At 32.4% G+C, this 21,953-nt stretch overlaps 5 protein-coding genes and 1 non-coding gene across 6 annotated transcripts; 3 read left to right on the forward strand and 3 right to left on the reverse strand.

Annotated features, from left to right (window-relative positions):
- Positions 1–6,963: 6,963 nt before the first annotated feature.
- On the reverse strand, positions 6,964–9,958 carry Rab27 (RAS oncogene family member Rab27). Its single transcript, XM_069128279.1, has 5 exons — positions 9,430–9,958; positions 9,155–9,225; positions 8,813–8,927; positions 7,773–7,885; positions 6,964–7,297 (listed from the first exon to the last, which is right to left on the reverse strand). The coding sequence occupies exons 1-5, from the start codon at positions 9,571–9,573 to the stop codon at positions 7,114–7,116; spliced, it is 627 nt and encodes a 208-aa protein (XP_068984380.1). The 5' UTR covers positions 9,574–9,958; the 3' UTR covers positions 6,964–7,113.
- A 214-nt stretch (positions 9,959–10,172) lies between these two features.
- mal (molybdenum cofactor sulfurase) lies at positions 10,173–14,036 on the reverse strand. The gene is made up of 8 exons (XM_069128278.1): positions 13,456–14,036; positions 13,132–13,288; positions 12,389–13,054; positions 11,349–12,325; positions 11,091–11,288; positions 10,808–11,022; positions 10,520–10,744; positions 10,173–10,356 (listed from the first exon to the last, which is right to left on the reverse strand). The coding sequence occupies exons 1-7, from the start codon at positions 13,547–13,549 to the stop codon at positions 10,559–10,561; spliced, it is 2,493 nt and encodes an 830-aa protein (XP_068984379.1). The 5' UTR covers positions 13,550–14,036; the 3' UTR covers positions 10,173–10,356; positions 10,520–10,558.
- Positions 14,037–14,284: 248 nt separating this feature from the next.
- Positions 14,285–14,366, forward strand: TRNAS-GCU (transfer RNA serine (anticodon GCU)). The gene has a single exon. It is a non-coding gene; the product is annotated as a tRNA-Ser (tRNA).
- Positions 14,367–15,595: 1,229 nt separating this feature from the next.
- LOC138187628 (cuticle protein 21.3) lies at positions 15,596–18,524 on the forward strand. The gene is made up of 2 exons (XM_069128591.1): positions 15,596–16,820; positions 17,217–18,524. Exons 1-2 carry the CDS (start codon positions 16,620–16,622, stop codon positions 18,075–18,077), a joined length of 1,062 nt encoding a protein of 353 aa, XP_068984692.1. The 5' UTR covers positions 15,596–16,619; the 3' UTR covers positions 18,078–18,524.
- Positions 18,525–19,445: 921 nt separating this feature from the next.
- Positions 19,446–20,399, forward strand: LOC138187728 (nucleolar protein 16). The gene is made up of 3 exons (XM_069128842.1): positions 19,446–19,642; positions 19,720–20,047; positions 20,118–20,399. Exons 1-3 carry the CDS (start codon positions 19,542–19,544, stop codon positions 20,250–20,252), a joined length of 564 nt encoding a protein of 187 aa, XP_068984943.1. The 5' UTR covers positions 19,446–19,541; the 3' UTR covers positions 20,253–20,399.
- Positions 20,400–20,499: 100 nt separating this feature from the next.
- LOC138187727 (uncharacterized) lies at positions 20,500–21,903 on the reverse strand. The gene is made up of 4 exons (XM_069128841.1): positions 21,766–21,903; positions 21,470–21,656; positions 21,206–21,387; positions 20,500–21,135 (listed from the first exon to the last, which is right to left on the reverse strand). The coding sequence occupies exons 1-4, from the start codon at positions 21,901–21,903 to the stop codon at positions 20,908–20,910; spliced, it is 735 nt and encodes a 244-aa protein (XP_068984942.1). The 3' UTR covers positions 20,500–20,907.
- Between the last annotated feature and the right edge of the window lie 50 nt (positions 21,904–21,953).

The raw sequence follows: 21,953 nt of genomic DNA on the forward strand, positions 1-21,953 counted from the left end.
TGTCGTTGCCTTCGGTTAAATTGCACTTGCTTCCTTGATTCCATGAATATGGTGCTGTGTCCTTGGTTTTGAGCAGAAATGGAAAATTACATCTTAAAATTACACTCTGTGTTACCACAGGTTTTATACGAAATAATGGAATGAGAGATTAATTACTGTATTTATAATTAAAAGTAATGCTATATAGAAATAAAATAGCACTTCAAAGACTTGATGGATTCCGTTAATAAAATAAAACAAAATAAATCATTAATTCACTCACTACGAATTGATAGTATTGATTTAAATCAATGGATGTGGAGTTACAAATTAATGGCTTAAATGTTATAAATTAATAGTTTAAATGTTATAAATTAATGGCTTAAATGTATAAAATAACAGTTTAAATGTTATAAATTAATGGCTTAAATGTTATAAATTAATAGTTTAAATGTTGTAAATTACTGGCTTAAATGTTAGAAATTAATAGTTTAAATGTTATAAATTAATGACTTAAATGTATAAAATAACAGTTTAAATATTGTAAATTAGTGGCTTAGATGTTATAAATTAATAGCTTAAATTTTGTAAATTAATGGCTTAAATGTTATAAATTAATAGTTTAAATGTTATAAATTAATAGCTTAAATGTTACAAATTAATGGCTTAAATGCATAAAATAACAGTTTAAATATTGTAAATTAGTGGCTTAGATGTTGTAAATTAATAGCTTAAATGTTATTAATTAATGGCTTAAATGTTATAAATTAATGGCTCAAATGTTATAAATTAATAGCTTAAGTGTTGTAAATTAATGGTTTAGACGTTATGAATTACTAGTTACAATGTTGTTATTGATTTTTTTTTTTTATTTACCTTATATTTAAATTCTTCTTCGATGTTTACTCTCCGGAATTTCAGGCACAAAAGAGCTCGCGCGCGACTTCCGTGTTCCTTATATAACTTGACAAGGCGTTGGTTTGTTAATCAAACGGTAACGATTTTTTGACATAGCAGGAGACGCTTTTTCCATTATAACAAAATCAAATCGAACGATTTCTTAATTTTTATCGTAAATTGGCGCCTTCAACGATTTAATACGATATCCATTTTTATCATTTTAATAGTTCCTACAAACTAAGACTAAATTCACACCTCCTTGATACTAGTTTTCGACTACCAATTAGTTTGAACAAAAAGGGAAAAGAGCCTAAGGGCAATTGAAGTTAATTCATTCATTTATTTCAGCTGGCTGTCATACATTGTATTCCGCAAACAGGGATCCATAACCTATATTTGCACATACACATTCTTGTATGAGGATTACTTGTTCACAAGGTAGATTTCACTTTCACTATTTTAATCATTCATTGAATTAACACATTTTATATTCAAACAATAATCGGAGCACACATAATAATTTTCCATTTTTTTTCTTTTTAGGTTCCCGCTATCTATATTATTCGACGAACAGTGTCACATTTCCTTCTGATTTAACCACAATATTGTTATAACATTTAGTAATATTGTACTTTGCATTGAAACAATTGAAGTTAATTCATTCATTTATTTCAGCTGGCTGTCATACATTGTATTCCGCAAACAGGGACGCATAATCTATATTTGCACATACACTTTCTTGTATGAGGATTACTTGTTCACAAGGTAACTTTCACTTTCACTATTTTAATTATTCATTGAATTAACACATTTTATATTCAAACAATAATCGGAGCACACATAATAATTTTCCTTTTTTTTTCTTTTTAGGTTTCCACTATCTGTATTATTCGACGAACAGTGTCACACTTCCTTTTCTTCATTTTAGTTTTTATTTTGCGCCAAGACGCAAGTTTACTGACACCGATCCAGTTATCCAATTGCTTGCCAATAGCATTCAAAATACAAATTTTTGAAAATGCCGTAGATATATTAAACCAAAAATATTTTAGATATAGTATAGTGTGATACCACTATACTATATCTAAATACGTAATACTATATAACGTTATACGTTATAACGTAATACTATATAACGTTATACGTTATAACGTAATACTATATAACGTTATACGTTATATGGTAATACTATATAACGTTATACGTCATAACGTAATACTATATAACGTTATACGTTATATGGTAATACTATATAACGTTATACGTTATAACGTAATACTATATAACGTCATTCGTTGTAACGTAATATTATATAACGTTATACGTTATAACGTAATACTATATAACGTTATACGTTATAACGTAATACTATATAATACTATATAACGTTATACGCTATAACGTAATACTATATAACGTTATACGTTATAACGTAATACTATATAACGTTATACGTTATATGGTAATACTATATAACGTTATACATTATAACGTAATACTATATAACGTTATACGTTATATGGTAATACTATATAACGTTATACGTTATATGGTAATACTATATAACGTTATACATTATAACGTAATACTATATAACGCTATACGTTATAACGTAATACTATATAACGTTATACGTTATAACGTAATACTATATAACGTTATACGTTATATGGTAATACTATATAACGTTATTCATTGTAACGTAATATTATATAACGTTATACGTTATAACCTAATACTATATAACGTTATACGTTATATGGTAATACTATATAACGTTATACGTTATAACGTAATACTATATAATACTATATAACGTAATACTATATAACGTTATACGTTATAACGTAATACTATATAACGTAATACGTTATAACGTTATACCATATAACGTAATACGTTTCAACGTTATACCATATAACGTATTACGTTATAACGTTATACCATACAAAGTTATACTATATAACGTAATACGTTATAACGTTTTACCATATAACGTTATACCATATAACTTTATACTATATAACGTAATACGTTATAACGTTATACTATAGAACGTATTACGTTATAACGTTATACCATACAACGTTATACTATATAACGTAATATGTTATAACGTTATACCATATAACGTTATACTACATGTCGTAATGTGTTATAACGTTATACCATATAACGTAATACGTTATAAGGTTATACCATATAACCTTATACCATACACCTTTATACTACATATCGTAATACGTTATAACGTTATACTATATAACGTATTACGTTATAGCGTTATAGCGTTATAGCATATAACGTAATACGTTATAACGTTATACCATATAACGTAATACGTTTCAACGTTATACCATATAACGTATTACGTTATAACGTTATACCATACAAAGTTATACTATATAACGTAATACGTTATAACGTTTTACCATATAACGTTATACCATATAACTTTATACTATATAACGTAATACGTTATAACGTTATACTATAGAACGTATTACGTTATAACGTTATACCATACAACGTTATACTATATAACGTAATACGTTATAACGTTATATCACATAATGTTATACTACATATCGTAATGTGTTATAACGTTATACCATATAACGTATTACGTTATAGCGTTATAGCATATAACGTACTACCGTACAACGTTATACCATGTAACGTAATAATATATATCGTAATACGTTATAACGTTATACCATATAACGTAATACGTTTCAGCGTTATTCCATTTAATGTATTACGTTATAACGTTATACTATATAACGTTATACTACATATCGTAATATGTTATAACGTTATACCATATAATGTTATACTATATATCGTAATACGTTATAACGTTATACCATATATGGTATTATATGGTATATAATACCATACCATATATGGTATGGTTTTATATCATATATGGTATTATATGGTATAACATTATAACGTATTACGATATGTAGTATAACGTTATAACGTATTACGTTGCTTGGTATAACGTTATAACGTATTACGTTATATAGTATAACGTAATGTAGTACAACGTTGTAACGTATTACGTTATATAGTATCACGTTATATGGCACAACGTTATAACGTAATACGTTATATGCTATAACGTTATAACGTAATACGTTATATGCTATAACGTTATAACGTATTACGTTACGTATTATGACGTTATAACCTAATACGTTATATAGTATAACGTTATACCGCATTATGTTATATAGTACAACGATATAACGTATTACATTATATAGTACAACGTTATAATGTATTGCGTTATATAGTATAACGTTATATGGTATAACGTTATAACGTAATACGTTATATGGTATAACGTTATTATGTACTACGTTATATATTACAACGTTATAACGTAATACGTTATATAGTATAACGTAATATAGTACAACGTTGCAACGTATTACGTTATATAGTATCACATCATATGGTACTACGTCATAACGTAATACGTTATGTGGTATAACGTTATTATGTACTACGTTATATATTACAACGTTATAACGTATTACGTTATATAGTACAACGTTATAACGTATTGCGTTATATAGTATAACGTTATATGGTATAACGTTATAACGTAATACGTTATATGGTATAATATTATAACGTATTACGTTATATAGCGTAACGTTATAACGTATTACGTTATCTAGTATTACGTTATCTAGTACAACGTTGTAACGTATTACGTTATACATATATATAAAGGAAAAGGAAATTCTGGGAAAAAAGTAATATAGCCACGAAATTGCCGTTCATCCGGCAGAACAAAACTCGAGCCCTATTTACATTCGTTTTCACAACTTCTGTCTTTTATTGATTCGATAAGTTTGCCTGGAATAAGTGCACAGAAACGTACAGTATCTCATTGAAAGCATCTCCCTCGATGACGAGTCAAAAGTTCGTCCGATCGCGGAATGATCTAGGCGATCCTCGTAAAAGCGTGGCGGCGCTCCAACTTCCGCTCGTAAAAATGCATCTTGCCCGATTCCGCGAGCTTAAAAAGCGCGCGTAGCTGTAAACAATAACCGTGTTGTGCATAAATGGCCGGCTAATAACCTAGCGGATAGAAACTTCGATCGAACTTCCATAAAGAAAGTTCTCGCGCAGAACTTTCCCAACGAACCTTCCCTAGTTGCGCGTTTTCTCCACATTATTGATGAAACGATGTTTCACCGGCTGATATTCGAGATGTTTTCTAGGCAACCTTTCCCCATCACTCGATCCGCTTGTATTTGATTTCAAGCCCCAACGGGGTACGCAAAATTACGCGAAGAACACCTGCCGGTTACATTCTGCTATAGAGGTAAAATCATTCTTCTTTCTTCTCTTTCTATTATATATTTCTAACTTCGCAGCAAAGAAGTTGGACGCTTTCTCAACCTTCAACTGGCAAAGATAAAGTTTGAACGACCTATATTACACTCCCAGGGCATCATGTTTGATTGATTGTATTGGAAATCTACTTGGAACTTTGTGTTCGCTGACTTTAAATTGTTGTCGAGTTTTTGGTGGAGTAGTGTTGCTTTTATTTCGTTGCTTATATTGTACATGCTTAACCAACATAGGTGCGCTACTTTATGGCCTTACCAGTTGAGGATTCGAGGATAAACGGATAAAAGTTCGTTTAAGCAGAACTATAGAGCTTTTTGGAAATTTCTGTTCTGATCCATTTCCTTCAAACAGAATTTTGATAAAGTAGTTGAATAAGTACGTATACATGATAGAGCACGCTCTACGCGTCTCTGTCCGTCGAAATGTTCGATAGACGAGATAGTCTGAACAGCTTACAGTCTCGAAAAACACAGTCACACATCGACACGAACACCGTCACGCGAAGTTACATTTTCACTATACGATTGCGACATAGTTTGCTAAGATCTGGTCATAATTGAACACATCGAGACCCACGCGATATCGAATAAATTCGAAAATACACTCGTAGTTTAATGATAATACAAACGTTAAAATACCGATCGAATTTTGAGATTCCATTTGCTCTCGAGATCGTAGCAAACTGAAAATGAGCGACAAAATTTCGTCGGAAGAGATATAACTCGTGCAATCTGCTTTTATTACGTCGACGTATGACACAATACATAGGATAGGGCAATAACTCAGAATATCTCTATCGTTTCAAACAGCCTGGCAAAATTTTTACGTCAAGAGAAATATTATGAAAATGTCTTCTTGCAAACACGCGCCAAGTTTCAAGATTCATTCTCCCATAATACTGCAATTTTACGCCATCCATTTTACAACGATCTATAATATAATATCGAGTAACTAGAAAGTTATCATCCCACCCTGTATTCAACAGATATATATTTCTATATATTTCGAACATTTCTAGATCAGCCGTAACTGTATACATAAACATTCGATGATACTCCTCCTTAATAACTAGAAGGATTAACATATATATAATCTCCACAAGATATAATTACATTTTGCTTGAAAACTTGATAAGAACAGGGACACATCAACATTCGATTAACCACAGTATAAACGGTGCGTCAAACAACATTTTGATTGTATTCTCAGCACAATACTTAACGACTAGACGTATGAATCTTTGGTATGGGTACAATAATAGCATCAAAAATACATATACATGTCGAAAATTGATCGTTTCACCCTAAGTAATCGGAACGCTATCGTATCACAATTTTTGGCGAATGAATAGACAGAGCAAATATGACAATATTGAACACGTTGTGCGTACAACAATAACTGGTAGATCACGTTATCGCGAATAAGTGAAAAGGTACGACACGTCGAGGATACGCGTCGGTTTTTATCAGACAGAATTTTGTACCGGGGGAAGCGGTTAATGGAAGACGATAGTGTGCGCGTGAATACCAGGAAACAACGCGAATCCTTTTCTCAGAATACAACGATGCACAAGTGTGTAACATACAAGATAGTTCCCTTTTCGCAAATATATAAGTAAACTATCGACCATTTCGATCAGAAATTTTTCTAATGGAGGTGCACAAACTTTTGAATTTATGTTAGTGCTCCGGAATTGGTACATCCTTGATATTCTACTGTGCACAGTCGTAAGTAGGATATCTTGGAATATTTAAACGACTGGAGATTCGAGTACAAGTCAGTCGTGCAACGTTGTTAGCTGAATAAAGTGCAAGCTCGACGAGACAAGTTTATTCAGCTACGCTACGCGTAAGAACAGTGTCAGCAGTAGCAGGAAGTACTTGGAGGCGGTGTGTCGCGCTCGTGGCATCGTAACACTCTTTGGTGAGGTAGTAGTGATTTATCCACGGTAGTTTCCATCCTGCGCATCACCCGGTCCAAAAGTATATCCACGGCACGTGCCACGTTCTGGCCCGTAGCTGCACTCGTTTCCAAGTAGACCAAGCTAAAGAGTATAGTTCATTCAGATTCTTTATCTTTTCTGTTAATCTGGATTCTTGCAGTTTACACTATTTCAGACTTCTGTGTTTTTAAATACAATTTTTCAAATATCGTAAATCGTAGTGAACTTCTCAATATATATTATATATTATATATTATATATTATACATTTATTTACTATATAGGTTATTTATTATATAGAATCTTTGGAAGACTTGAATAGCATAAACCACAATTTCATCCTACGTAAGTATCATCTCTTCTAATTATACCAATGAAACGGAGTGACGTGAAATAAAGGAATTGGAAGAAAATATAGGTTACAAACGCATTTAGAAATTATTATGAGAAGGCGTGCAACTCAGATATTCTGTTTGGTTTTCGAGAGAGGAAATAGAAAGGAAAACGATAGAAACAAGGCTGAATGAATCGGATGGCTGATAAAGAACGTAATGAATGACGTGTAGTATGTTATTTACCCATGCTTCTCCGCTAATTCCCGTGCCTTATGTTCACTAACAACTCGTTTGTCTTCGAGATCGGATTTGTTTCCACAGAGAATTATGTCTGGATCTTCGCAATATGCGTGAGTCTACACGTGTACAAATATGAATCAACGATCAAACAAAGAAATCGAGAATCAATGAGAAACAGAAACGTACCACAATGCAAAAGATAAAGAGCTTACAACTAAATCCGACAATGAGACAATTCTAATCCATCTTCTTACAACAAAAATTCTCAAACACATCAAAATAATATTATGAATAAACAGTTGGAAACTCTTCTAGTTAAAAAATTATTAAAAATATGCATTAACGCACTATGTACAACGCTGCTTTATTTCTTCAATTAGTTCCCACCGCTAAGAAACAGATTACGTTAATGATTCTTTACGATTTCTTCCTCTTTAAGATCAAAATTTCCTACATTTTCGGAGGCAGACTTTCCTCATACCCGAAACTCGCGATTTATCTATTCTTTATCTTCTATAATCGAAAAAAAATCGACATTTTTCACATAATTTTGCAGATGTTATACGCATTACGTTAATGATTATATCATACATTAATTGCATGGTGTAAATATTCTTTTTAATTGAGTAAAATTTTTGCACTTATCTATATGATAAATCTCAATAATTTTTCGATCGAACGATTTGAGCTTTTTACATATAGGAATGCAAGAAACATATATCAATAAGTTTATTAAGTATCTGCAAGCTACTATTACTACTATTTTATTTACAATTACACTCTGTAGCAAACATACAAAGTAAATCATATTTCATGCTCTAAATTTCCATGCACAATTCATTGAATCTTTTTATTCCCAAATTCAAAATATCTTTACTACAATATTAATTCACATCATGCAACATATACCAAGTGATCATCACACATGAAACCAACTAAGATATTAGTATGCCCAATGGGGATTCTGTTCCATAAATAAATTAACTCAAATCGTCGTTCATTGCACAATTTTTACAGTAATGGTATTAATAAATAATGAGTACCCTAAGCTGCTCCAGCCAATTTCTTACTTCAAGAAAGGACAGCTCGTTGGTCAGATCAAAAATTAGTAGAAAACCCATGGAATCCCGGTAGAAGGCTGTAGTTAGACTTCTGAACCTGGATATTAATGGCATTGCAGCACTTTCATCAAATCTACCATTACTCTATCATCAAATGTTAATTCCTAAACCTTATTATTATGTCTTTCTTTTATACCATATTAGTAAATGTAATTTTTTCATTAAGAATTCTAAGCATTTTATAGGAAACACTAAAAGCCTTGTTTCATATAAACATTACTATAAAATACAAGTTTTCAAATGAATTATCATAACAAATGTTACCGCTCTTGACCAGCTGTGTCCCACAGCTGCAAATGCACACGTTGAGTTCTACCATTTGCTGTCTGGTATATCTGTAACAGTTAATGACTTTGGCTTGTACATGATAACATACGTATTTTGAAGACATTTACATGTACTTTCATACTTTGAGCCACATATTCCAAGATATTTTAAATAAATAAAATTTATATAAAAATCAACAAAGACAACTTGTATTTGGTAATAAGGAGAATAATATAAGTGAATAAGTACTGAATGATGAAACAATCTCTTACCACACGTTTTTCCTTAAAGTCAATGCCAACAGTGGATATAAAACGAGATTCGAACGTGCCATCGGTATATTGATATAGGAAACTAGTTTTGCCGACTCCAGAATTTCCGAGGGCTAAGAATTTAATAAGATAATCGTATTCCATCTTTACGTACTGGCGATTAAAAATACACGGTTATCGCACTTCTATCACGGAACTTTGTTAAAACGAACACTTCGATATAAAATTCTATCGACCGTTTTTACCATGACTCAAACTCCGAAAAATAAGAGATTTTGGCACGATTATTCGTATAATCGTTTAATTTCGCGATGATCGGTAGAATCAAAGAGACATGTGCGATGTTAGACACCTGTTGCCTACGTATACAATCTTCAAAAGGTTCGCGCGTTTCGAAACAAAACACTCGGTATGTAATGACATTCGATATTACAAACTTTACAGTTTCGTAATCGGAGATAAACAGAAGAAATACGTAGAAATCAACACCTTGCTGAAAATTTGCAGACTATACTGAACCTCGTTCACAGTGACGTATGACAGGTGTGCATAGAAAACGCCACGGAACATTGCTGATAATTACAGTATTACCAAAGTTGATAAAGGAAATTCGAAAATATATAATTTAACTTGACAAACTACTTACAATACAAAGTACAAATAACTGTTATATTGTAACTGATCTTTATTTTTTAAAAATAGAGATTAATTTAAAAAATCGTAAATACATTATTGAAAACAGGTTATAAATATAAAAAAGTATTTTGTTTTTTGTACTTCTACATTCAAGCGAACTATATTTCAGTTTAATATCTTATTATATTTTTTATGTATCACATGTATATAATGGTGCAAAAAAGCTATTAATTTTTCTAATATAAAATATTTAGTAAATTCTGTAATGTTGGCAGGTATGCTGCATCATGTCTATAGTAACAAGAAAATAAATATTGTTCTCTATATAACAATCTATAAAAATAGCGGAAAAGAATACTAAGTATTCGTCAATACTTTATGATTTATAAAATATATTAATTTTTTTCTATATAAAATTCTAATCATATTTTTTATATAACTTTGTATAAAGTACCTTTATCTATATTTGATAATAATTATGTTAATCATTCAGTTATAAAATATGAACGATATCTCCGACAGTAATGATTCCGTCTTCTTTAGTTTCTTTGGTTAAATAAATACCAAACCTCATTTTCCCATGAAATTGTTCTGTGAGTGTACGTAATGGTTCCACTGTCTTTTTACTGGTGGTTTGATCAATGCAAATCATTTGACATCTAGTGCATGGCCCAGTTACCTAATAATATTCATCAATGAAAGAAGTATATAACCTCTATATTTGTTCTTTCAATGAACATACCACAAAACTATTTTTTCCTATATAGACATGTTCCCATTTTGTTTCTTCAAAGGCTTCACAACCGCTTAATATCATGTTTCCCCTAAATCTATGTATAATTGTGTCTTTTTGAAATCCTGTATCAGATATTTTATCACTAAGCCATGATACACTTGCCTTATTTATTACTAAATATTGAGCTTGGCTAGCGAATGATAATTTAGTTTTACTATCCTCTGCAAAAGCAAAATGCAGTTATATATGAGAAAACAGAATCTTTGCAATTTTATGTTATGAAAGATACCTTTCTTTCTATTATCATTATCATTTTGTCTTATAAGCCTCAGATTTGGAAGACCTAATGCTGAACTTAACCATTCAGAAACTTCTGAACCACAATCTATACCTTCTACTTTGTGCCCACAAACTCTGCTTTGACATACTGTACCATTTATAGTATTTTTTGGGCTACTATTTAAAGAAATGTCTATAGTAGGCATTTCTGAAATATCCTTCAATCATTAAATTAATCAACACGTAAAAAGATAATCATAATTTTTACCTGGATAATGTAATTGCATGATTCCTCTGTCTTTATATATTATTGGATTTAATAAACAAAGATTAATATGTTGCTTTTGTGTTAAACAAATACCAGAAGATGTAATAATCATCCACTCTCTATCATATTCTAGACCTTTTGAATTTAAATTCCAAGAACCTATTATTTTATAGGCACCACACGACTTTATTGGATATATGTACAATTGTTCTAAAGTACATTTCTTTTTAGTTGCACTAGTATCCATTATGAGTTTAAAAAATGGATTGTCATTAATAAAATGAGTTACTGATTTTTCCATATTTTTTAATTTATCTGTAATTCCATTCATATCATCATTTGCAACATAGTTTGTTACATCTTTTGTATTTATATCACGTTGATAATATTTTTTGTATAAAGCTCTTTTATGATTTAACCACCACTCTGGAATTTTATTTATTGGTGGCCCATCCACAAAACACTTTTTGATCATAAGTAATAAAGTTTGAACATCCTTGATTGTAGACATGTATCCAAATGAAGCTCTAACAGCACCTGTTGGTTTTCCATTTATTAGATCTGCAGAACCTCCACAAACATATCCAGCCTCATAATTCTGAAGAACTTCCTTATTCGATAATGCTAAATATCTCTGACATGCACCAGGATTGCAAAAGCAACCAGTTCTTAGATGTATTTTGAACAAAGCTGCCATATGTAAAATCTCCATGTATCCTATATATTCACCATTGGACCGCATAAGATTAAAAGTAACAATACCCCCTTGTATATTGTGATTATCAAAGGCAGTATCGCAATACAATCTTGCAACTGGTTTCCCATTGGCATGGTGAAGTATTAATAGAGATCTGTGCAAAAACCTTGCAAGTGAGAATACATGCTTTGAAATTTTGTCCATTGTGACAGATGATAATATATCAAAACCATGTTTCAAAGAAATTATAGAGAGAAATGGGATAGTACCATCTTCAAATCTGTAACAGGATGTATATCAGTAAGAAATTAGTTAATTTTAGAAATGATTATTGATCTTATACCTTTGATGAAGAGTTCTTCGTTTTATATGGAACAATTCAGAGGTCAACGAAACATCTATGGTACCACCACCATAATAAACTTTTTGAAGTGCACTTGCACTATCATTTTTTACTAGTAATGCACCAATTCCAGTAGGATATCCAAACATTTTATAAAAAGATAAGCAAACAAAATCTGGTTTGTAGATAGATAGATCTAAGTCATTTGTAGATGCAAAGCTAGCAGCATCAAGTAGGACATACCACTTTGTAGATGTATCAGAAACAACACTAGATAGAATTCCATTATGTACATCTCTAATCCATGTTAAAGGATACTTTAATCCAGAAAAATTACATTGCGCAGAGTAAACAAACAGTGAATTACTTTTGGTGGAATTATTCTGTTGTTTATAGGAACTCATAGATTTTGAAGAATTGAAAATTTCGAAAGCATTGTTGTGACTCAAACAAGATATCTTTACTCCTTTTTTATTAACAACTTCTCTCATGCCAAGAACTGAAGTATGATTATCTTGTGTATAGATAAAATGCCCTGAATTAGAGGTATCTTCTTTATCCTCGTTAAAGAAGAATGTATCAGCTATTAACTTTAAGGATGCAGTTGCACCCGATGTGAAAATAATACTGTATTCATCAATAGAGGTGTGGAAATGATCCAAAATCCTATAAAATTGAAAAATTATTATCATACTTGACAGTATTATTGATTAACAGTATTATTTATCTTCAGAATGTCTTACTGGTATCTCGTACGCTCTATAATATCTTGAGTTATGTTACTTGCAGTTCCAATGGAATGTGGATTAGCATAAAGAGAATTGTGTAAATCAAATGCAACATTTTTTATTTGCATATCAGAATACAGTGTTGCTCCTGCATGATCCAGGTAACATTCCTCTGAAAGATAAATAACAGTTAAAGATACTTTTTACTTTACCCTTTACGAAGATACTGTTATCTTCTAATGCAGATTATTGCATGGGAATTATCTTTTTGTATGCCATATGGTGTCATATCTGTAAAAACGCTAAATGTAAAGATCGTGCAATTTGCTTGCCACTTACCCTTAATTCTTGAAAAATTATTTTCAAAACTTTTCGTAATCTCTTCATCGTATACTGGTGTATACGATAACATCGAATCTATCGTATTTTCCATATCGATTGATCTATAATATGTAGACTACCTAATAGAATCACTGACAAATATACATTGTGTATGAGAATAATACTGGGACACCGATCATGCAATCTAGTAATGATTACTTGACAAGGCTTGTGAATACTGTGTTTCTTAGATTCCAAAGAACTATGACGAAAAATTTCACATAATTGCTGTTGTCCATGACTCATACATTGCTTTTATATAACGAACTTTTAACAATCGCGAGTAAATAAGTTGCAACAGCTACATAATCATTATTTACAAAACATGTAAAAAAATACACGATAAGATGTACTAGAACTAGAAGTGGAAGCAAATGAAGAAGCAGAATTGCTTTTTATGTACAGATTTCTTCTATCAATAAGATTCTATATTTAAAACGATAATTTTATTCAAAGTTTAGTAGGTGTAATATCAAAAACTTTGGAAAACAGAAAATTCAACGAATTCATAAGACAACGCTTGAATATACATATGTATGTATATACGAAGATATACACGTGCATATAATTGAGATTATATAACATTCAATAGAAAACAGAGTACTTGTTGTAACATACTGCAATGTATATGAAACACAATTCAGAGATACAGTATATGTTTTAGAATATGATTAGAGTATTTACCAAAGAATAGAAATATATTCAATTAGCTGAAAAGTGAAAGGAATTTGTGTTAAATTAAATCATTGTACTATTTCAAGTATATTTAAAGATTAAATTCTCATGTGACGAGGTGGCCGAGTGGTTAAGGCGTTGGACTGCTAATCCAATGTGCTCTGCACGCGTGGGTTCGAATCCCATCCTCGTCGACTTTTTCTGTTTTGTTATATTTTTTAAAATCTTATGTCATGTTAATACATTCTCCTTTTTATAGTACATTAGTATATCTTGACAAAAAGTAATAAAATTTAAAAGAAGATATGAGAACTTCTTAAGCAAACACAAATAGATTATGCAGAAAATAGAAATGACAGACGTGTTTTTTTTATCTTTTTGTATATTACGTATTGCGTAACCTAATATTGGAATAATTATTGTGTAACTGTTTCTTAAATTATCTAGAAAAAATTAATGAAAAGACATGAAACGAAGCAAGATAATTTTGAAACGACAAGACTACCGAAAACATCTCAGGCAAACGGAACTTCAGAATCGTCAGAATCGTCTGAATTAATAAATAAAAATGTCCCCAACACTTTTATTAACTTCAAATTTCCACAAACTATATCGAGTACTCTTTATCAGGTAAATTACATCTTAACGCAAAGCATATATTTAATTCATTTCTTTCCATAATTCTAATGTGATGCATCACGTCACAGATCCTACAAAAAATTTATCCCCAACAGAAGAATATCTTCAAACGATCACATATCTCATTGAAAATAAACCATTATCGTCTCGCACTTCTATAATCCTCGAGGATATGTATGTCAAATACAAATTGAACAAATAAAATAAAGTATTGATGTGGACGCTGGAACCGATCATTCTCGAGAAGACTCGATAAAAATCATTAAATGTTACGACACGCATAAACAAACTACACCTATTGCAGACATTTGCATATTCGTAAAAATATACAATAATGATAGTTGCAAAATTGTTCGTAGTGAATAAAAAAAAAAAATCCATCAACGTCCAAAGAATAACAGCATGGAACTTGATCGTCGACAAACTCGATGGAATCTCACACATTGAAGAAAACAGAAACACCCATGAGAGATTCCAAACCACCTTGGTTTACTTTTAAAACGGTCCAGGACTTTTCATTCAAGCGACCTTGTGATCAGGAGATGATGCTGTTCAACGATGTATTTTCTGATTTTTTTCTGTCGGATGTAGGCTATGATAAAGAGATGAAGAAGCGTATCAGACAGTGGATAACGAATGAAGGGCGATCTTCGGCAATTACCCAAGCACGAGCAATCAAACTAAAAGGGGAATCAAACGCCGGTGGAAATCCCGAACAAAGAACGCAAAAAGATCAACGGAAACGGAACGATTAATCAACGGAAAAAAGTGGGTCTAAATGAAGAGCCACTCTCTAAGAGAAAAAGCTACTTTGACGATTTCCATTTTCTTTTTGCTATTCTTATATATGAAGAAACATGTAGCGGGACAGGTTGCAATAATGAAGGAATAGAAAGCTCCTTTCTTTTAGCTGTTCCTTTAAGAACATACTATATATTCGATCTAAATCAAAACTTGAAATTACGTCATGGCGGTCCAATTCGGGGTTGGCGGTGTCACGCCTATTAATTTCTAAACATGGAGCTATTCGCCTCCGGGTCGACATCGGGATAGTAGATTTTATCTGACAATGGCAACAAGATCACCGACACATGGGCAAAAATCGCATGGATTCGGTGAACGTGTATGCCTTTTTATGTCAGTGCCACAATTTGGAGAAAGTGCGTCCTTGGCAGGTTTTACAATATCACGACCCGGCATTGGTATATGTATCACATTACATAAACGAAAGGAAGGCCAGAGTATAAGGGAAAAAAGTATAACGGCTTATGTGACGTAGCAGTATTCTTTTATGCAATACAGAATAAGCCGAATAACCCGAAAAAAGATCATTCACGTGAATCAAACAAGTTATTACGTGATGCATATAATTGGCGACATCGGTCAATTCTGCTGGTTAATGAGCCTCAAATAAATTTAATTCATTAAAACTTATTTTCGTACCCTCTTGCTTTATGGAAACATCTTAATTGGACGAATATTAAATACCAAGCATATGTATGTTTAAGTTGTGCAAAATTACAAAATAGAAATACGTAAAGTAATCGTGTTTACGTAATTGCCGAAACTTTACCAAATAAATATTGTGTGATATCGTAGAAACGTCAATAAAATCTAATTTCATGATGTGATAAAAACTTTTACGCTGAAGAAGAAGCTTCTTCCTTAACATTATGTTGGAACATAATGTTATGATTGATACGATTGTTCCGTATGCTTATAAAATTAGTGATCTTAATTGAGTCAAGACCACGCCCGACATTCGACCATGTCCCCCCTTAACCTGGCTATGTTCCACCACTTTCTTAATGATTCCTTACGAAAAAAAAGTGTACCATGATACAATTTCCCTCTCCCTTGATCAGCCATACCCAATCAAATTGGAAACGGTGGCACCCAAAATTCAATTGATCCCCCTGCAAGCTTTGCTGCATATAAATACCGGGCCAAGTTTCGTATTCTGTCAGAGCACAGCGGGTCCTTCACTCAAAAGCAAAATGGCATTCAAGGTAAGCTTCTTCCTTGAACGTCGTCGCTCGTACAACGAGTCGTCAAAGATTTAGGGCCTTGGGTTTAACTTGACAAAGCAGAAAACTTTGTTGAAACTTTAGATCACGTCAAAATTGGTTTAATCGTTTGCTGTGGATCTTGCGAAAGCTTCAAACCGTTGGGCACAACATAACAAAATATAAATTTTCTACGGGGAAGAATCTTTGTTGAAACTAGAGATCATTTTAATTAGTTTAGTAGTTTAGTATGATCTGATCACTTCCTTTCTTGGAACAGATTTCTTTTTGTTTGTGAAGCATTTTACTATCGTCAATAACTTCGACTAGACATGGAACATAATTATTACTTCTCATCATGTGATATCTACACGTAATAATAAAATAATTTTCCTGCAGTTCGTAGTACTCGCAGCCTTCTTGGCAGTAGCCAGTGCCGGTGGCCCAGCCGCTTATGACATCGCAGCATCGTCTGGTGACCACAGCAGCATCGGTTTCAGCCAGGAGTCCACCCAAAAAGGTTTTGCCGGTCAGAACGTGATTTCTTCTTATTCGAAGTCCGACGACACCGCTCATTCCTTTGTCCGCGTGAGCAGCCACAGCGTCAGCAATGACGGTCTCCTCAACTACGAAATCAGCCATGCTCCTATCGTGAAAGCGGCATACACTGCCCCAGCCTACCTCACGCCGACCGCCGCTCCCCTCATTGCCAAGACATACGCTGCCCCGTACAGCTACAGTGCTCCCTTGGTCACCAAGGCCTATGCCGCCCCATACAGCTACGCAGCCTCAGCTCCTCTGATCGCTAAGACTGCAGTCGCTGCACCAGCTCCTCTTCTGGCCAAGACCTACGCCGCTCCAGTCGCTGCTGCTCCTCTGCTCGCTAAATCCTACTCCACTCCTCTGTCCTACGCTGCGCCAGCTGCTCATCTGTCCTACGCCGCACCAGCCGCTCATCTGTCCTACGCAGCACCAACCGCTCAGCTGTCCTACGCTGCAGGTGCTCCTCTCCTCGCCAAAAGCTACGGATACGCTGCCCATGCTCCAGTCATTGCCAAGAGCGCCCTGATCGCGCCAGCCCATGGATACACCGCCTCCATCGCCTCAGCACCTCTTCTAGCTAAGACTTATGCCGCCACTCCACTCGCCCATGCATACGCTCCACAGGCTCAATTGATCTCCAAGGCCTACGGATACGAAGCGGCTGCCCCCGTCGTGCACACGGTATTCAACGGTCTCGGTACCAGCTACGCCTGGTAAATCTTTGTGACCCTATATGTTAAGCCTTTCGGTTTCTTCTGAAGAGTTTGGATCTTGGATTTCTTCAGTCTTCCGAACAAGATTTTGAATATTTGACGATTCTAAGAAGTACATATCTTTTCTTCAGTGAAGTTCAATTGCGTTATAATTATGACGGTGAATTTTATTGAAGAGGAAGTATCGATGATCAAGATGATTTATCAGGAACGAAAGACTTAACAGAACCGGATTCAGATTTGTAGATAAATATTTTAACAATTCCGCGCTATCAGGACAGTAGAATTTGATTATATAAATACGAAGAACTCAAGTAGATGTATGAATGTTGCGTATAAGTAGGTATAGGTGATATTAATTTTATTTATATTATACACGCCAGCTACCTTTATGAAACACATTTAACGAAACACATTTTCGATTCCGAAGGATTTTTCACACATTCAAATAATTGAGAAATAAATTTTCAATTTTCCAATAATACTGTTAATTTATTTTATCTCTTCCCACCGAAGCAAAAGTAACTGCGCAATAATAATTCTGGTCTGATGTTGCTCCAATTTATTTATAAAAGCTATCGAACAGACATCGTTTCCATTTGTTTTTAATTATTCCAATTAAAATAACAAATCATCCGCAGCGATATTAATTACGTTTCCGTAATAAACAGAACGCTATAATTTTAATTGAATGATAAATCTCTGATTTATTTTTATTCAAACGTGAACTATAATTCGCTGTGTTCGTTAAATAAAATGTAATAGGTTTTTTTCGTTTGTTTCAGCAAATAGAACAGTTGAATCAAGAGCTGAATAATAAATTGTAAAATCCTGCTTGTTCAGTGGCCATTCTCTATAGAGAATGATAACAAAAGGCCACGAAACAACAATGGAAGTAGAACGTGTTTAAACATCATTGTGTAAAAAGACTTTCCCTATCACGTACTAACTGTAAAATATCTCCATTCTAAAGTCAACAGAACAATAATTAGCATACAATGGATGATCACTTGAAAATCGGGTTGTACAAAATCGAGGGCAAATTTTATAGAATTCCGCTTTTGTGAAGTAATCGATTTCTGGCACATCTATTTAAACTATCTATGAAAAGAGTCGAAAGTCTATTTTTTTATGTATTACACATAATTCTCTTGAATAGAAGGAATGGCTTTCATGTTTAAGTTTTATTTATTATGTTTTAACACAAAAAGTATTGTATATATTATATCATATTTTAATAGGCTTCATCAGTGAAATATTTTCGATTCCTTTCGAATTAAACGCGCCACTAGTCATACCATTCTACTTTCACACTGAAAATTTCTCTCTAGGGACAATTAAACTAGGGACAATTATCAAGAGTACAACCTGGTGAATCTACATTACTAAGTATCCACATGCAGCATGCGAGATTGAATTAGAAATCCTATTATTTTCCAAGAACGCGCAATAGTGTAAGATCAAAAAAATGACGAAAATTAAGAAGGTAAAACGTAGAAAGAAATATCGTATGAATGTAAATCGTAAACGATTGCGAAATAAACTGTCCAAGTTACCGACAATAAAATGGTAAATATAACCAAAATTTTCATCGTGTTTTATTATGGATATACATAAGCAATGAGACAAAATTGTATTTTTCACAGTCCACAAATAAAAGAATCTTGGGAGGCAGTAAAATCTACGCGAACTAATTTAAACCAAATGGGATTAGCATATGATCCAAATGATGCTTTGAAGATACCAAACTCAAAGAGAGAGCATATTGAAAAAGTTTTAAAACAGAAAGATGACAATGTTGATGAGAAATTACAAACTGAAGAGGAAGATGTTGAAATGTCACCTATAAAGGTACATGTGGCACAACAACTCGAGGCAGAGGCAAAGGCACCGAGAAAAAGGAAGTTTATGCTACCAAATAGTCAGGTGTATTTCCTTACTTACTTAATGGATAAGTATGGAGAAGAGTACAAGGTAATGTCTTTTCTACAGTAATGTTTTTCATATTGACAAATTGTTTCTTATTATTAAATGAATCATCTAGGCTATGGCACTAGATAAGAAAAATTATTATCAATACACATGGAAGCAAATACGTGCTAAAATTAAAGTATTCAAAGGCATCCCTGAACAATACAATAAATATCTTGAAAACAAAAATAAAAGTAACGTTAATTAATTTCTTATACTGTTTAGAACAAATATATTCCATTTTTGATACAAATTTGTATATAAAGTATTGCAGTATAAAATGAATATATTAATTAATGCTTTTATTTAGGTAAGTACAAAAACAGACGAGGCAAAATAATACTTATTGTATAAAACCACTGATTTCTTTTATATCATATATATATATTATGTGTAATACTATACATTATGAATGAATAAAATAGATTTATGTTCCTAAATACAGTCTCTAAATCTTTATTTTGTATATTAATTACAAAAACTAATGTTGTGTCTATTTTGTATATTTAAAATATAAAAAACATAAGAAAAACATTTGTTGTGAACTAATGAAGGAAATAAATAATTTATTAAATAAATATATATGTATGTATGTTGAAAAAAAGCAGTATAAAAAGTATTGTAAAATTAAATGATTGCAAACATATTGTACTGAGAAAGCCTTATAAATTGTGCATATTTATTCATATCTTTCTTTTAAAACTCGAATTATTCTTTCTTAATAAGGTCCATTCTGGACAAACTGTAGTCACTTTAATTCAGTGAAAAATTGTACAGGATATGCTGAACTAGCCATACTGTTGTTTCCTTCTTTTTTTTTCTTAGCCTTCTATTTCTTCTTGTTTTCTTGTATAAAGTATTTTCTAACAGAACAAAGGAGCAGATACACTATCTTTCGCCATATAGAATATTTTTTTCCTAACAGAATCCATAGATGCATGATACCAAGCATACTCAGTTGTTTCTGGTGGCATTTCAGGAAGAGGTCTTGTTTGGCATCCAATTATTTCTACTTTGTGTTTATGTGGAGAAATACTTAATAAATCTAAAGCTTTCTTAACTTCCTCTGGCTTCAAAGCATTAGGACAATCCTAATATTCATACGCAAACATGTTAGATATAGTGGAAACTTTTTGAATAAGTATAATCAAAAATATTTACCTGCTTGTTAGCAATTACTAAAATTGGTATATCATCCATTCTTGCATCACTTAATAATTGTTTCAAAATAGAAGCTGCGGAGGATAATTTGTTTACATCAGAGGCATCTACTACAAATAGTAACAGATCTGTGTCTTGTAAGAAAGCAGTCCAATATTTTCTAGTGGGATCTGAACCTCCAACTAGTAATAAAACATTCAATAATTATACATTTAATAATGTGATCATATTATACGCAAACCGAAAATAATGAGTTTTACATACTATCCCAAACATTGTAAAATAGGACCCCATTTTTTATTTTATATACAGTAGAACCTTCCGTTGGTTTTGGAGGGACAGTGTAAGAAGTTTCATCGCCGTTTGCAACACATATTTGGTTTATAATCGATGTTTTTCCAGCTCCGTCTAAACCTAATAGGAGTACTCGTTTTTCATGAGTATCATCGATCTATAAAAGTAAAGCAATGAAGATTGTTACCGAGCTTTAAACTCAACGAGTAAAAGTATGAACGAAATGAAATTTCTAAATTGGTTTGAAACAAAAACGGAACTCTAACCTTAGACACCTCATCAAAACCTTCGTCTATTGCCAGAAGTTCTCGCTTTTTCCAGTATCGGTATGCGATGTACGTACCGATACACGTACAGCTGATCCAAAAGATCTTTTGACCGTTTCGAAATACATTTCCTATCATTATCTTTGAGTATTGTTTTGTTTAGTGAAAGATTGAAAAGTAGAGCCGAC

Source organism: Bombus flavifrons, chromosome 15 (genome assembly GCF_040668555.2).
Source record: "Bombus flavifrons isolate JBK064 chromosome 15, iyBomFlav1_principal, whole genome shotgun sequence".
Lineage (NCBI taxonomy): Eukaryota > Metazoa > Arthropoda > Insecta > Hymenoptera > Apidae > Bombus > Bombus flavifrons.